The sequence below is a fragment of the Neoarius graeffei genome, chromosome 25 (assembly GCF_027579695.1).
Source record: "Neoarius graeffei isolate fNeoGra1 chromosome 25, fNeoGra1.pri, whole genome shotgun sequence".
Taxonomy (NCBI): Eukaryota; Metazoa; Chordata; class Actinopteri; order Siluriformes; family Ariidae; genus Neoarius; species Neoarius graeffei.
In genome coordinates, this window is record NC_083593.1 from 56,273,550 (window position 1) to 56,291,349 (window position 17,800).

The following is a 17,800-nucleotide window of genomic DNA, read 5'->3' on the forward strand; positions in this document are numbered from 1 at the left end:
AAAGTGACAATCTGGACAATAAATCTGCTCATCCTGGGCTACTGATTTGTCCATGCTTTGAAAATAAATAAATAAAATTAAATAAAAAAATAAGAGATTGTTAAAAGCAAAAAGAAACTCTTGGTGGTATGAACAATCAGCAAAAATTGACCCAACTGAGTTGCCAATTTTTTTTTTTTAAATCTTGCTTAAGCAACACTTTCTGATAAAACATCAAACATCACAGATTCTAATAATTTCTCCTATTTCAGCCTTTATTGTTCATGTCGCTCAGTGGAAATTACGCATAAATTACAGATATATATACACACACACACATACACACACAATTTGACTGACATCCCAGTCGTCATGATCTAAACTTTGATGTATTTAAATTTGTTCCAGTACAAAGACAGGCATGTGGCCTTCAAAAAACTAAAAACAAACTAAAATTAAACACAAACAACAAAACAAAAACTGATAATCTGTAACAAAATGTACAAATTGTGTGAATTATAAAAAGGCAGTTAAATTGCCCAGGTGGCTATTAAAGTCTTTTCAAGCGGTACAAATGCTGGATGTATGCTACAAAGTCTCGGCATCATTAGAGCTAAAGCAGGATTTCTTTTGGTTTTGGAGAGACACCGTAATTAATGGCACGAGGAATAGTTTGGATTGGATAGTGACTGGATTGGCACTCAAGTCTGAAGTTGGGAAGGGAGACAGAGCTTTAAAAAAAAAAAAGGATTAGATGGAGGACCTCCATCTAAACAAGAGGCACTACTGACGGTTTGAGAAAAGGATAGTGGAGCTTTACATTCAGAGGCAACAGTAAGAAAATTTACTGAAATCTAACGAGACATAGAAAAGTGAAGGCGAATTCATTGATGTATCGTAACCTCGGTATTATCCAGGTTCTATCCGACAGCTTGCTTGAGAAATTTCATCACTTTGTCTTGTAGTGGGGTTATTTTGTGCGCAAAGTTTTTGGTGCAATAATTAAAAAAAACAAACAAAACAAAACTATATTTCCAGAGTTACAGATTTTATAAAGGTGCTACGGTATCTGCCAGCCAATCATCCAGGATGAATGCAACATCGGCAGCCTTGAATGATCTAAATCCACATTGTAAAGACTTGAAGCCTCACGGAGCGAAAGTAGCTTTTATCGACAGACGCATCATAATTTTATAAAGTCATTTGTAAACATCTTTTGCAGCAGAAAGCTAACTTTATTTTACATCGGAGTACACTCGTATGAATTATCACAAAAAAAAATACACCTTTTCTCACCAATAAAATGGAAGCCAATCAACATATGAATCTAGAAACTAGATCAACAAAAGATGTTGCATTGATGCTTCAATGCATGGAAGCCACACCCCCTTCTCCCTATCTCACGTTCTGAAATAAAATCCATTAAACGTTAACAAGATTTTGCTAATGTTAGAAAAGTTAATATCAGGTAGCTATATTTATTGGATTTTGGCTGTAAACGGGGCAATAGTCGGCGCTTTCAACCAAAAAAAAGGATGAAAATTACGTGAAAAAGATTAACCAGGCTTACAATGAAGTGTCAAATCTAACATTTTACAAATAAAGTTAATAGCGGTGATGATTTGTACAAGGATTATTTTGAAAAAGTGTTATGCTCACGTATTATTATGCCCCATCCCTACTGGCCTTAAACATGAAAACTGTTCTGAATGAGTAAAAAAGGCCGACGTTGGAATTATGATAATGTAACTTTTAAATTTGAATCAACACACAGTCCTTGTTGAGCTACAACGCAAATTTCACATTTCAGTAGCTGGAATGTCAAAACATTGATCTCAAAACCCAAATAGAACCTTATAAGAACGAGATCACGATGTGTAACCGGCCCTACATCATTCTGGTGAAGAATTCCTGTGATAAATCACTAGGACAGAGAGAGAGAGAGAGAGAGAGAGAGAGAAGGGACAGATCTCGGACAGGAAAAACCCTTCCACTTTGATATGCTGTGGTTATAAAAAAAAAAAAGTACAACTACAGAATAACAGTACTGAAATGCATCACAAAACCTCAAACAATCCTCATCTTCCTGCACGATGCATGATTACTACAAATTAAACCAGAGAGACATGCAGAGGAATTCTGCCATTCTGGAATCTTGGAATTTTTGTTTATGGTTTTGGGAATAAAGTGATAAATTCACAGCCATGATTATTTAAGACTGTTTTATGGTTTAATAAGTCACTGTAGTTTGATTTAAAAAAAAAAAAACCCACCACATCTCATACTTTAAGGCTTTTAAAGTACAAACGTTCATTTTGCGCACACACACACACACACATACTAAACAGAACAATTTACATATTAAGAAAAACTATCTATCTAGTTTCTCTACATACCAAGAAAAAAAAAAGTGTTTAACTTTATCAGTTATGCAGCAATGTGCAACTAGGTATGCATTACACAGGACACAGAACATGGAACTGTGTTTACTGACGACGCGAATCGACAGTCCGGTAACTTGTGGTAGTAACACAGAGAACCTAATAACAACATATCATACGTCAAATATATATGATACGATATAAACTCCACTTGTGTAAATCTGTATGTCTTTCAGCCTTCTGTGTTTGAGTCAGAGTAAAAACAAACACACACACACACTCTCGCCTGTGGTGAGGAGATGGACATCTGTACTGTCCAGGATGGCAAATGCTGGGATTCGGAGAAAATTCCCAGTTCATATCCTGCCTGTCTCCTGGTCCTTTTCCTCCAGCAGGTGGATGAGTTGGCTGAAGCTCTCCTTCACGGCATCCATGTTGTCTACTGTGCTTCCCTCGAGCAACCAGCTCTTCCCCCGAGCCAAAGGTTCCAGCTCAAAATATTTCTTTATCTGTTTGAAGAGATGGAAGGGGGGTTAGAGAAAAGTGGCTGCATGTTTCTTTATTGTTTTCTCAAATAAAAATTAAGGGCCCCCCCAATCCCGCTTGAAGACTATCTGTTCCAATACTTTTGCTCACCTAATGCGGATCAGGGGGTGTGCCATGTTCATCAACACTTCCAGATATAAACAAAAATTAAAGCTGAAATTCTGATCTGCTGTTCCGATACTTTCAGACAGGACTGTATGTAAATATTTCCAGTTAACAAACAAGGTCAAACTCGACGCCAAGGATGTGGACGGGAAGGAGGTCTCTGTCCTTCAGGTTACCAATTTGTATCCTTAAAAACTGCTTCAAACAGGAAGGCAGCTATTTTAAAAAGATTATTTCAGACATGTGACCTTGACCCTGTTTGGATCAACTCCAAGATCTAATCCGTTCATCTCCTGGTGACAGAGAATTCCATATAAATCCTACAAACCTTCAACCAGATGAGAATCTCAGACAGAGACACACAGACATCAATGGCAAAAATCGTAGACAGCATTCTGAGTTCCTGAAAACGAATGTCGAAGTAACATCTCTGTACGACCAACAGGAGAAAAGCTGAAGCTTCGATGAAGCTGAAACATGAAGCTCCAGTCAGTAACTAAACAAAACCACGTTCTAAAGAACAAAATGCAAAAAGAGTTCAAACTGAATTGAAGTTTTATGTTTAACGGTTATGGAACGGAAGGAGTCTCCAGCGTCAGTCCGAGTTAAAGCTTCATCTCTTCCGACATCTTCAGTATAAACAAATTTACGCTTTGCAGTTTCTCTGGAACAAGACAAGCTGCGTTTTATTATCTTATTAAAAGAGAAAAAAAACAATAAGAAGTTGATGAGGGAAATGATTTTATAGCTACTACAGAAACTTGTTTATACAAGTTACGTAGAATTAAATGCACGTATACTATACGTAAATGAATAGAAAAGCGTGTCATTATTATTTAATAAATAAAATAAACACTTCAGGATGTGGGGCGGCACGGTGGTGTAGTGGTTAGCGCTGTCGCCTCACAGCAAGAAGGTCCTGGGTTCGAGCCCCGTGGCCGGCGAGGGCCTTTCTGTGCGGAGTTTGCATGTTCTCCCCGTGTCCACGTGGGTTTCCTCCGGGTGCTCCGGTTTCCCCCACAGTCCAAAGACATGCAGGTTAGGTTAACTGGTGACTCTAAATTGAGCGTAGGTGTGAATGTGAGTGTGAATGGTTGTCTGTGTCTATGTGTCAGCCCTGTGATGACCTGGCGACTTGTCCAGGGTGAACCCCGCCTTTCGCCCGTAGTCAGCTGGGATAGGATCCAGCTTGCCTGCGACCCTGTAGAACAGGATAAAGCGGCTAGAGATAATGAGATGAGATGAGACTTCAGGACGTGCCGTTATAGGAACTTGATGGTAATACCGACACCACTTCATCACACCATGTACATTATTTCATTTATTACTTCACAAATTGCAAACTTTGGCACAACTGTAAACTGATTTTTGGATCTGGATTGTACAGTCTGAATAAATACTTAGATATTTGCACATCACAGCTTGCGTGTCCTGTCAGAAAAAACAGCAGTTGTAATAAGTCTGTCCTTAAAACCTTAATCCTACAAAGTATAAATGTTTCCAGAACAAGGCACTCGGCCAGAAAGAGATTTCAATATGCCAGCAAAAGTTAAGAGAGCGCCAAGCACTCGAACGCAAGAGAGCTGGAAAGAGTGCATGAGAAAGATCATGAGAGGAGAAGCCAAGAGAGAAAGTTAATGAATAGTGATGTGTTGAATCAATTGTCATTAACTGCTTTGGCAATACTGCTCAAAGGCAGTCATAGCACAAAGCCACAGGAGAGGTGAAGAAGAAGAAGAAAAAGAATAGGATTGCAGAAACACGGACCACTTGGCCAAATTTGAGGTAATACACAACGGCTCTGTTAAGGAACTGCAGCATTAAATATTCCCTGGGATGCAATATTCCGACATGAGAGTTTACGGCTGGTTGAAAGTTGAAGGACAACAATGGGCCGGTCCAAAACCTTGCTCCTTCTTCCTTGGCTTACTCAAGAAAAACACCTCAGCAAATCCAAAATCTCGTATTCAACAACTGCAATGAGTCACACCCACCAAGAGCAATACAAATGTCCAAAGTTTGTCAAATACCTTTTAGCAGAAAAGGTGATCTGGATGATCTGATTTTTGTCCACATTCTGAAGTTAACCTTCAAGCTTCATGTTCAAGATCACAAAGCCTGTGTAACATTCGCCAAGCACGATGGGACGCTGATGGACCAGCACATCAATCCCATAATAAACTGGTCCGATTATTTGCAACAGCAAGGTGAAACACCAGAGTTAGTCACGTTACACGTTTCTTTGCTAACTCTTGGTTACACCTCCCACGACTCCATACTAGCACCAATCCTTTTGGGTCAAGATTTGATGGATGCGATGGGGAAGCCATAGCCTAAAGGTTAGAGAAGCAGCTTTGGGATCAAAAGGTTGCCGATTTGATTCTCTGGACCAGTAGGAATGACTGAAGTGCCCTTGAGCAAGGCACCTGCTCCCCGGGACGCCCACTGCTATGGGTCCTGTTGTACATTACTCTGGATAAGAGTGTCTGCTAAATGCCTGTAATGTAATGCAGTAAAAAAAAAAAAAATTTAACATTAAGCTACAACTGAAAGTCGGCACATGGTTGGACAGCAGATAGTGTTGCTGCCGCATGGCTCCCGGGTTCTCAATTCGGTCCTGAGCTCAGGTCACTGCCTGTGTTGAGGTCTGCATGTTCTTCCTGCATTTGCTTGGCTTTCTTTCCAGCTTTCCATTTTTCTCAGAACTCCAAAAACAATGCCAGCTACTCCCAAGTGTGAATGAACATGTGAGTGAACTGTGATGGACTGGTATCACATCCAGGGTGTATTCCCATCGCATGTCCAGTGTTCCTAGAATAGGCAAAAAGGAAACACCGCCACCGCAATATGACTAACAGATTCCCCAAAGAGTCACCATGATCAAACCGGACACAACCCTCCCACTAACTGCCGAGGACACCATGTCACGCACCATCACCACAAATGTCGCAACATGAAGCTGCAAGGCCGCACAATGGACTGAGCAAAGTACTGAACAACCAAGTAGCACACAGCAACCATCTGCACAGAATGATAGCACAAACAAAAAGTTTGTCACAATGGTAAATAAGAAAAAGACAAGCCTCGAGCCTTTAAGACAGAATTACATTCTTGCGGCTTTTGTAGAACATCTGTGGCACAACACGACACAGCCAAGTGCAAGCAATAATAATAATAATAGGCCTGTTTGGAAATTAAATCATTTCACTTGAGCCAAGGCTGCAAGGGCAACAATAGTTATATTTTAATAAAATTGTCCATCTGCAAGGCAGCACCTAGAGGTCAAACAAAGATCTTAATTTTATTTAAAAAAAAAAAAAAAACCTGTGTTTTCTGCTTCTAAAGTTAGGAGAAACACCTCCATCCTGACCTTTGACCTCTGTGAGCCATGAATAAACAAGCAAAACAAAAGCAGATAAAACAGGCTCCTCCCATTGTTTGGAAAAGTCTTCTCGGCTTCTTGCGTAACCAGGCGGATATTTCGGCTGACTCGGTAATACAAAACATCTTTCGTACTTTTGGAAGGAGTTTGCATTTATTTTTGTGGATTTCTTTCAAAGCTTTCCATCCTGAACCCATGTATATAATTTATAAATAAATAAATAAATAAATAAATAAACAAACAAACACACACACACACAAAAAAAAAAACACACCCTGTGTGCCAGGACTCCGGATATAGACAAGGCCGAAACACCAAGCTGATGGAGAAACACGCCATTTGCGTGCTTTGGCTGCAATTCTGGAAGTGGGCCTGTCATCTCCTTGCTTGGTTGACACTGTTCCAAACCCATTCTCCCCCTGCATACGGAGGGAGCCTAGAGAGCATACACTTCCTTACCCCGGCCCGTCATGCCCTCGGCTCCATCAAACTCCCCGACATGGTGCACAAGCATCACCATCAGTGTTGCATTCTCATAAATACCCCATCTATCCTGACAGGCAATGGACAAACAATGTCCAAAAGGGGGGGAAAGTGGGGGGTTGAAGTGAGAGAGTGAGAGAGAGAGAGAGAGAGAGAGAGCCCTTTCGGGGAGGGAAAAAAAAATAAATCAAACAAAACATCCTTTGAGGCAAAGTGGCCCTATCATGCCAAGAATGTTGATTGAGATTTCCCTGTGTGAGATTTCATTGCTACAAATGGACACAATCCTGAAAAGACTTGGAGAGGACGGATGTGTTTGTCTATTGTCCGTTTTTAAGACTCAAGGCATTTAAGTCTGAAAATCTGAACTGCAACAAGGCAATGATAAGAAAAAGGTGGTGACGGGATGTCGAGCCTGTCCAACGATGAAGCAGTGAAACGTCAGCTTGTCGTCACCACAGTGATAAACTGTCTGGAGACCGCCAGGGTAACAGAGGGCATGGAGGCTGGTGACGATTCTCCACACATATCTTTAAAAAAAAAAAGGCCTAATATGTGCTGCTTACCGTCTGAGAAACGGCCTCAAGGTCTTGCTGAAATGGGCCTTGACGCAAACTGGTGTACGAGCCAAAACCTGCACTCTGAGTTACATGAGCGTGCTTCAAACTGTCAGAGAAACAACAGCTTTAGAGTTCGTTCAGGTCAAAGTTAATAAGACTTAGGAGAACTAAAAATCAAACATTTTCTTTTTACTTGAGTTTTTCAGACAGCAATTCGTACTTGAAGCATGGATTTTCTATTTGTCCAAGAAGAAGGACGATACAAGTACAAGCCAGCCATTTTGTTTCCAGCAAATTAAATAAGTGAGTCTCTAGCAAGATGTGATGAGGCAGCATTTACTACTTTTGTCCTTCAAGAATGGCATGTAACCAATTGGTATTTCACTCTGCTCAATTCCACAGTGAAACAGTATCAAATTCAGACAACACGGTGGAACTTAAGACAGCCCCGACCCGTCAATACTACTTAGCGAATAATGCTAACCTGGCTAAAAATCTGTCTGCAGCAATATCGAAGCAAATTTCATATTGCTGAAATGAACATTTAGATCGGAGCAGTTAGATCTATGGGATGTGTTAGAATAATCACTGGCAGTATTACATGTCAAACCGATGCTCCAGTGGCAAACCGGAGATGACGGACACAAATTTTTAAACGCTGAATTAGCAGGACACCGTGGTGTGGAGTCAGTTTTATTAATTCCAAAAATGACCTCAACAAGGCCATTTTATTAAATGCTGGCTTCTTGATACGTCAAGTGATAATGCACTATTGTTTTAGTGATCACACAATTTTACAGATCATCATCTTTCAGTTGCTCCCGTTAGGGGTCGCCATAGGAGATCATCATGATCCCCATATTTGATTTGGCATAGGTTTTGCACCAGATGCCCTTCCTGACACAACCCTCCTCAATCTATCCGGGCTTGGGACCAGCACCAAGTAGGCACTGGCTTGTGCAAACCCAGTGGCTGGGCATTTTTATCTAATCTGCATGTCTTTGGACTGTGGGGGGAAACCCACGCAGACATGGGGAGAACATGGAAACCCCGCACAGAAAGACACCCATTGGCTGTGAGGTTCAAACCCAGAACCTTCTTGCTGTGAGGAGACAGTGCCGCCAATTTCACAGGTTACATCTTAAATGAATCATGAAATGTACAGCAAGACACTTCTCCAGTTGAGCTGAGCAGTTGAGGTTTAACGCGAGTAGGAAATTAAAACCCGGTGTTGTCGGGATGCATTACTTGGCATTCATGGACATAAATACATCAGTAAAGACGACTTATGACAAAACTTTCAAATTTGAAGCCTCGCATTTTCTACATCCTGGTTATTAATGGTCAGAAGCAGGGAAGCTCAGGCACCTTTACCAAAGTTCATTATAAAAACTGTTAAAACTACACCAATCATGTGCTCATGTCATGACAGAATTATGGTAATTCTAATCTTCCAACATTCACATTTTCATCAAACATGAAATTACCAGTTGGGGTTACCCAAGAGTCGCAACAGAAAAGCCTTCCACTGATCATCTGGAGATTGCTAGTTCAAATCCCAATGATTTCGAATCCTACAGCCATCTGCAACCAGGAGCTCAAGAGAGCAAAACTGGCCTGTGCTCTCAGGGAGGGAGGGAGGGGGTGGCAGCTTACTCTCTTCCCTGTCAATTACAGCAACGCTAGCCAATCATGGGCATCTGTGAGCTCATGTATATGGAAGTGGGCGGAGATGGCTTTCATCTGGGTGGGACTTGGCCATATCTAAATTAGGGAGAAAATTTGGGTGGGAAATTTACCAGTTGGGAACTCTAAAGTTCTTTCAAAGATTGCCGAAAAATTCCAACTTGAAAGCGTGTGAACCAACATTAAATAAAGGCAACAGCTTCCACACTTAAATATTTAAAATTCAAGATTCAGGGATACAACCCCGATTCCAAAAAAGCTGGGACAAAGTACAAACTGTAAATAAAAACGGAATGCAATAATTTACAAATCTCAAAAACTGATATTGTATTCACAATAGAACATAGACAACATATCAAATGTCGAAAGTGAGACATTTTGAAATTTTATGCCAAATATTGGCTCATTTGAAATTTCATGACAGCAACACATCTCAAAAAAGTTGGGACAGGGGCAATAAGAGGCTGGAAAAGTTAAAGGTACAAAAAAGGAAGAGCTGGAGGACCAAATTGCAACTCATTAGGTCAATTGGCAATAGGTCATTAACATGACTGGGTATAAAAAGAGCATCTTGGAGTGGCAGCGGCTCTCAGAAGTAAAGATGGGAAGAGGATCACCAATCCCCCTAATTCTGCACCGACAAATAGTGGAGCAATATCAGAAAGGAGTTCGACAGTGTAAAATTGCAAAGAGTTTGAACATATCATCATCTACAGTGCATATCATCATCAAAAGATTCAGAGAATCTGGAAGAATCTCTGTGCGTAAGGGTCAAGGCCAGAAAACCATACTGGGTGCCCGTGATCTTCGGGCCCTTAGACGGCACTGCATCACATACAGGCATGCTTCTGTATTGGAAATCACAAAATGGGCTCAGGAATATTTCCAGAGAACATTATCTGTGAACACAATTCACCGTGCCATCCACCGTTGCCAGCTAAAACTCTATAGTTCAAAGAAGAAGCCGTATCTAAACCAGAATCCAGAATCTAAACCAGTATCTAATCCAGAAGTGCAGACGTCTTCTCTGGGCCAAGGCTCATTTAAAATGGACTGTGGCAAAGTGGAAAACTGTTCTGTGGTCAGACGAATCAAAATTTGAAGTTCTTTATGGAAATCAGGGACGCCGTGTCATTCGGACTAAAGAGGAGAAGGACGACCCAAGTTGTTATCAGCGCTCAATTCAGAAGCCTGCATCTCTGATGGTATGGGGTTGCATTAGTGCGTGTGGCATGGGCAGCTTACACATTTGGAAAGACACCATCAATGCTGAAAGGTATATCCAGGTTCTAGAGCGACATATGCTCCCATCCAGACGACGTCTCTTTCAGGGAAGACCTTGCATTTTACAACATGACAATGCCAAACCACATACTGCATCAATTACAGCATCATGGCTGCGTAGAAGAAGGGTCCGGGTACTGAACTGGCCAGCCTGCAGTCCAGATCTTTCACCCATAGAAAACATTTGGTGCATCATAAAACGGAAGATACGACAAAAAAGACCTAAGACAGTTGAGCAACGAGAATCCTACATTAGACAAGAATGGGTTAACATTCCTCTCCCTAAACTTGAGCAACTTGTCTCCTCAGTCCCCAGACGTTTACAGACTGTTGTAAAGAGAAAAGGGGATGTCTCACAGTGGGAAACATGGCCTTGTCCCAACTTTTTTGAGATGTGTTGTTGTCATGAAATTTAAAATCACCTCATTTTTCTCTTTAAATGATACATTTTCTCAGTTTAAACATTTGATATGTCATCTATGTTCTATTCTGAATAAAATATGGAATTTTGAAACTTCCACATCATTGCATTCCGTTTTTATTTACAATTTGTACTTTGTCCCAACTTTTTTGGAATCGGGGTTGTACATTCTAGTACTGCCTGCAGTATAATTAGCACAGCGCAGTTTTCACTTAAACCTACATACAAGGGAATGATGTCATGATACTGTGCACGTTTGTACTTTTTTAGGGTCTAAGAACTGAGTAGAATGAACATAATTCTGATATATTGAGCACCAATTGGGAAATCAGACCTACAGTGTTTGCCATTAGTGTACTTTTCCCCAAAGGATGTGAAAATCTAAATTATTAGTAGCCCACCAGGCAAGCAAAAGCCCCAGTATACAAACCAGTCCCATGTTTTCATTGCCTGATACCCTAGTTAGCTCGTCAAGTGCACTAATCTAGACTGAGGTAATGTAAAACATGGAATTAGCATCCTTAACAAACCCTCAAGTATCCAATTGATAAAGTTCCAGCTATATGATACAGCATTCTGTCTTTTCATCACACACAAAAGAGATTATTCAAATCTTTCTAGCATCTTTACTGTAGGGGTGTTCACACGGCAACTTTTACTCCGGTGTAGCACCGGGGCTGCCCCGGTAGAGCGTTCACACGGTACAAAGTTATACCGGTGTAGCCCCTGAAAGCTGCTTAAACCGGTGCAAATCTAACCCTGCTCAGGAGGTGGTTTAAGAAATTTACTCCGGAGTAAATGCTAGTTTGCGGGGAAGCACCGATATAAAATGGGATGTCTGAACGCTACAGGGGTAGACTCGCTACGCGTGAGGAGAGTTGATTACATACGGGCATTGCATAATTTGCATCCTGGTATTTTGCGCTTCCAAAATGGCGAATATCAACAACAACAGAACTGCGCGTCTTCCAGTGTTGCCAGATTGGGCGGTTTTAAGTGCATTTTGGCGGATTTGAACACATTTTAGGCTGGAAAACGTCAGCAGTATCTGGCAACACTGGTGTCTTCATCCACGTTGTTTTCCTGGCGCTTGGTGATGCCATGACAACCGGGAAAAGGAAGTACATTTTCACGCCTGCGCATATTTCATTTCCACATTATTACTATCGTATAGCACGGTTGCAAAAACTGCCGTGTGAACGCAAGTGGGGCTGCACCGGTGCTAACACGCTTCTCTCTAGTAAGCAGGTTTGTGACGTGTGAACGCTCCACAAAATTTACACCGGTGTAAGATATATCACAACAAAATACATCGGTGCAGCATCGATGCAAATATGTGCCGTGTGAACACCCCTATTGATATGTTTAACCACAAGGTGATTGCAGGAGATTTAAATGACAGCTTTGTGCCAGAATGTATTACGTATGGTTTCCGCAGTGTACGAGGGTACTTTGAAAAGGTCTCGGCCTCACCCGGAAACAAGGGGTGTAACTCCCATTCTGGGGCATAACTGTACACTATAAAGCCCTATATCACAGTCCACAAAAACTCAAATGTATGTCACCATTTCTTTGAAGATGATGCCCTTTGAAAATCAGTAGTGAGAGGGAAACCAAAAAATGGACAAGAAAGAAGCCAGAGCTATGATCCAAGTATCTGCATAAAAAGGGAATGACCCTTAAGGAAATCAACGAAGACATTGTCAACACACTTGGTGAGGACTCCCCTTGCTCTTCAAATCATAAAGTGGGTTACGGATTTCATGCGGGACACGGAGAGCACTGAAGATGACCCACAGTCACCCAAAATCAGCGACCACACACAATCAAGTGCAGACCATTCACCACAGGGTCATGCATGATGGACATGTGACTGTCCAATGCACAGCAGAAACCATGGACATTTAATAGTGTTTGCTCAATTCATGCCATTTTGACTGACATCTTGGGAATGAGCAAACTGTCTGCAAGAAGGGTGCCCCAAACGTTGACACCAGATCAAAAAAGTTGAACAGACTGGAAATTTCAAGGACACTTTTGGCTCATTTTCAGGCTAACCCAGCCAAATTCCTGAGGAGATTTGTGACCCAGGACGAGACATGGGTTCACCACTTTGATCCTGAATCAAAGTGAACAATGGAAACACACTGGTTCTCTGCCTCCCAAAAAGTTCAAGCAAGTAGCATCTGTCAGCAAGGTGATGCTTTCTGTGTTTTGGAACCGCGAGGGAGTGTTTGTGACCAACTTCTTGCAAAAAGGTCAAACCATTAATGGGAACTACTTGCATCAAAATTGCAACAACTGAAAGAAACAAAATCAAAGAAGAAAGGAGAGGAAAGCTTCAAGCTGGCGTGCTGTTGCCCCAGGACAACGCGCCTGTCCACACAGCACAAGTGGCAGGGGCAGAAGCAGCCAAATGTGGCTTTGCACTGTTGCCCCATGCACCTTGCTCACCCAACCTGGCACCGTCTGACTTCTATCTGCTCCCCAAACTGAAACCCCACTTGCATGGTCGCCATTTTCAAAGAGATGAAGTCATCCATGCTGTTCAGGAGGATCAAGATGTGACCTCCTTCTGGACAGGGACAGCAAAGCTTGAACGTCAGTGGACCAAGTACATTGAAATTAAAGGAGACCATGTTGAAAAATAATGCAAGCGCAATCTTTCCTTGTGAAGTTTTCAGGGCAAGGCTAAGAACTTTTTGAAGTACCCTCGTATCTGCGTCTTCCTGTTTCTAAAAGATCGTCCATCACTTGGTCATGTTCGTAAATCAGCAGAGTAAAAATCGTTCTACTGACAGCAAGATCGAGGCTTAGTGGAGCAGGCGATAATATTTGGAACAAGAAAGGTAAATATACACCATACCATCACCATAAAGTGAATTAAATTTTAAACATTAGGTTTCATACCAAATTAAATCTCAGTTTTCTAAAGTTAATATGAACTAGGGATGGCGAAAACTAAAAAAAAAAAATCTTGACCGACCACCGAGCCTCATTAGCCGGTTAAAGGAACAGTCCACCGTACTTCCATAATGAAATATGTTCTTCTCTTAATTGAGACGAGCTGATCCGTACCTCTCCGAGCTTTGCGTGACCTCCCAGTCAGTCAGACGCGCTGTCACTCCTGTTAGCAATGTAGCTAGGCTCAGTATGGCCAACGGTATTTTTTGGGGCTGTAGTTAGATGCGACCAAACTCTTCCGCGTTTTTCCTGTTTACATAGGTTTATATGACCAGTGACATGAAACAAAGTTCAGTTACACAAATTGAAACGTGGCGATTTTCTATGGTATGGAAAGTCCGCACTATAATGACAGGCGTACTAACACCTTCTGCGTGCTTTGACAGCGCATTGATACCTGCACTTGACGGTATCAATGCACTGTCGAAGCGCGCAGGTGTTGTTAGTCCGCCTGTCATTATAGTGCGCACTTTCCATAGCATAGAAAATCGCCACGTTTCAATTTGTGTAACTGAACTTTGTTTCATGTCACTGGTCATATAAACCTATGTAAACAGGAAAAACGCGGAAGAGTTTGGTCGCATCTAACTACAGCCCCAAAAAATACCGTTGGCCATACTGAGCCTAGCTACATTGCTAACAGGAGTAACAGCGCGTCTGACTGACTGGGAGGTCGCACAAAGCTCGGAGAGGTACGGATCAGCTCGTCTCAATTCAGAGAACATATTTCATTATGGAAGTACGGTGGACTGTTCCTTTAAAGTCGGTTAACCTACGAGTTTAAAATTCTAGAACTGGAATTATTAGAATCTATTCTAAATCTAACCGCGAGCATCCGCACATTCAGTCCCAGTCGCTGCCCTCCACTCACATTACCTTTTCTACAGCGCGAAACATTTAGTCAAACGCGGCACTGATGTCGAGGGGTTTGTATTGGAGCGGAGGACAAATGGCTCCAGCTTAGAGACAGTTTCAGTTGGCCATGATGGCGTTGAAAATAAAGTCAAGTGCTAGAAGTACATAACATTCAGTGATGGGAATAACGGCGTTAAAATAAAGGCTGTTATAACGCCGGGCGATCTAATTAATTAGCTACAATCGTTATAACGCCGTTACCAATATCAACATGCCATTACTGCATGGTATTGTTTCTGATTTATCAGCTGTCTTCAACTGGGGCGGGAGGGCGGGACATGACTGAATGGGTGTTTCTGATTTGTCAGCTGTCGTCCTTACACCGCATGGCATGCCCCAAGCATTTACAACACAGAATTCCAGGTTCTCCGCTCCAAAACGATTGATTTTTTTTTTAACCGACAACCAAAAAAAAAATTAACCGGTTGACGTTGATTCGGTCAACCATCGGTCAAACGGTCATCGGTTAACATCCCTAATACGAACACGAATTGTCCTGGGAGCCTGGGCTAGTGATTTGCCCATTCCTTAGGTCAGGATGCAACGATGAATCAGGAAACCTTCTGCATATAAAACCTTTCCTCTTGTTAACTTGAAGCAAAATTCAACCATTTCCTTAACCCATGCTGGTTCCTGTTTTGTTTGCTTTCCCCAGTAGCACTCTACGTCACTTGAGTAAAAACTCAGATTTGGATGGCATTTCATTTTTGTCATGTACTTTTAGAGCCACTCTATTATACTTAAGAAACATAGAACCTACTCAATATGCAAACACACCAACGCTAAACAAATGGACACGTGGAACCACAATGTGTCCCACCAGCAAGCTCACATGTCCACGTAATATTCTCGATACAATCAAAACATCCATCAGGCAACCGTAGCAAAAACAGACGACATCCCACCCACGCGCTGAGTATTCTTACTTTTATATTCCTGCTCCTGCAAGATGTAATGAAATTATAGCTCATGAGTGATTTGGCTCATTACCTCACAGCGCGCGCACACACGGAGCAACAGCAGAAACATTCAATTTCCCCATTTTTCCAAGCCATGTGCACCACGTATTCCTGCTTTTTTTTTTTTTCCTTTTAGGATAATTAATGTCAGGAACTCCAGCTTGGACAGCCTTGACATTCCAGTGAATTACCTTACACTTAACCAATGGTTTCCTCAGCAGAAACACCCAGAGGACATCCACATTTTTGTCTCATTACATTTTTTGCTCTCAACACCTAAATCAGGTGATTATGTGCTGAATATCTGGCACAGATTATTTGGGAGCTGGACTGAAAAACATTTGGGCTGGCTGAAGAGCCCCGAGGACTGGGCTGGGAATCGCTGAGCTAGATCAGTTCATCAGCTAATCATGAGCTAATTATCAAGCCCTCCACGAGTTGGATCGGTGGTGTGAGAGCAGGAATCTCTACTCTATAGGATTGCTGCTGTTCTGTTCAGAATCTTAAGAAATGATTTCCTTACACACGCAGTGGCTGAACGAGGCTAGGGACGCATCGATGTCGGGTATTCACCAGATACCGTGCTTATTTACTCTATTAAATAAATAAAACCCTTCACTTGATACCAGATGATCGTATGCGATGTAATCCTAGTGTACACTACCACGCAAATGAACAAGAAATGACCGTGATCTGGATGTATTTCACTATTAAATGATGGAAATCGAAGAAGACTGCAAACTCTCAACAAGAGGACTCGCCATATTTTCCCACAACGCAAGTAAACTGATAAAACTCAGCATGAAGAGTTCTTTGCTAGCAGCAATAACCACTGCAGCAAACATCAGCTAGGCAAGAAAAAGAACAGAAAATCTACAACAAGGGACTGACGTAACAAAAACAGCTGGACAGAACTGAAACATGGCCCTGTCTTCTCCACAGCAAGCCTATTTGTTCCAAGCTAACTTGCATAGCTAGCTAACGCACGCGCACATGAGATTTTCATGGCCACCATTTAAACTGGGAAACAAGCAGAGCTCGATAAAACGTTCAGTGTGACATCACTGATTGATTAACACTAAGCAGGTTATTCATTTCAGTATCCGTATTGACGAATACCAAAATAAACGTACTCATAAAAACAAAACACCTAAAAATAAATGGGATTAAAATCATTCCCAATGAAAACCACGAGGCTGGCAATCCAGAGATCCTTCACAGCTTGTGGTATGGCTCATCGTATTCCTGCGGCTTGAGTGCGTGTTAAGACTCCTTTCAAAGCAAGCCACAGAGCTGTCCACAACTGCACAAATCCTGGAGTTCTTCATTTACATCCATGGAACAATATTTCATGGAGAGCTGCAAAAAGGTCCGTTGCTGGGGAATTCTCCGAGGAGCAACATTCTTGATGAAGTAACTCATGAGTTGCAGTTTTGGCCAAAATCGTGTTCATGTTTCAAAACAAAAATGTGCTAGCCAAGCAGAGTGACTATATGTTTTCTCGGACGTTTCCCATCCATGGAATTATTGCTCAACAACTGGCATAGCAGCATCTCAATCTGCATTGGGACACTTAAGAAACTAATCGAAGAAGTCCGAGAACTTATGGTGTACGTTTTTTTAAAGATCCCTGCAGGACGCAACAGTTGGAACTCCGGTTCTAAAGCCTCGACATAAAAAGTCTTGTTTTTTAAGATAATATTTCCTGCAGCCAAACCCATTTAGAACACGACCACATGGAAACCATGAAGAAATGCATGCTTAAGGCCACGATGGTGCAAGTGCAAAAATAAGGGATCAAATTGTAGCATTAATAACCTTGCCAGCTTCTTCGTTGCAAGTAAAAAGCAGTGCAAATGTAAAAAGGTGAAGGGTTATAATCAAATCAATCAATCAATCCAATATCAATAGGTGTACGGTTATCTCTATTGTCTGATGTCTAAAATCTTGACGGTTAAATGTAACTTACTCACACAGCAAGTTACCTTTAACTGTTCTGGTTACATTACGGAGTGGTCGTAGCAGTACTGAAAGGTGAGAGGCAGGTGTTTGATTTGCTGTCCCACCTCACCCAGAAACTTAAACTCATGGAGGGCATCAACGATCACCTGATGACACTCCAGCTCCCACTTGGG

At 41.7% G+C, this 17,800-nt stretch overlaps 1 protein-coding gene across 1 annotated transcript in view; it reads right to left on the reverse strand.

Moving 5' to 3' along the window:
* Positions 1–233: 233 nt before the first annotated feature.
* Positions 234–17,800, reverse strand: part of arl15b (ADP-ribosylation factor-like 15b) — a 114,725-nt gene continuing 97,158 nt past the window's right edge. Inside the window, exon 5 of the mRNA XM_060908850.1 lies at positions 234–2,869. Coding sequence (XP_060764833.1) covers positions 2,717–2,869 — 153 coding nt within the window. The 3' untranslated portion in view covers positions 234–2,716. The remainder of the gene's footprint in view (positions 2,870–17,800) is intronic.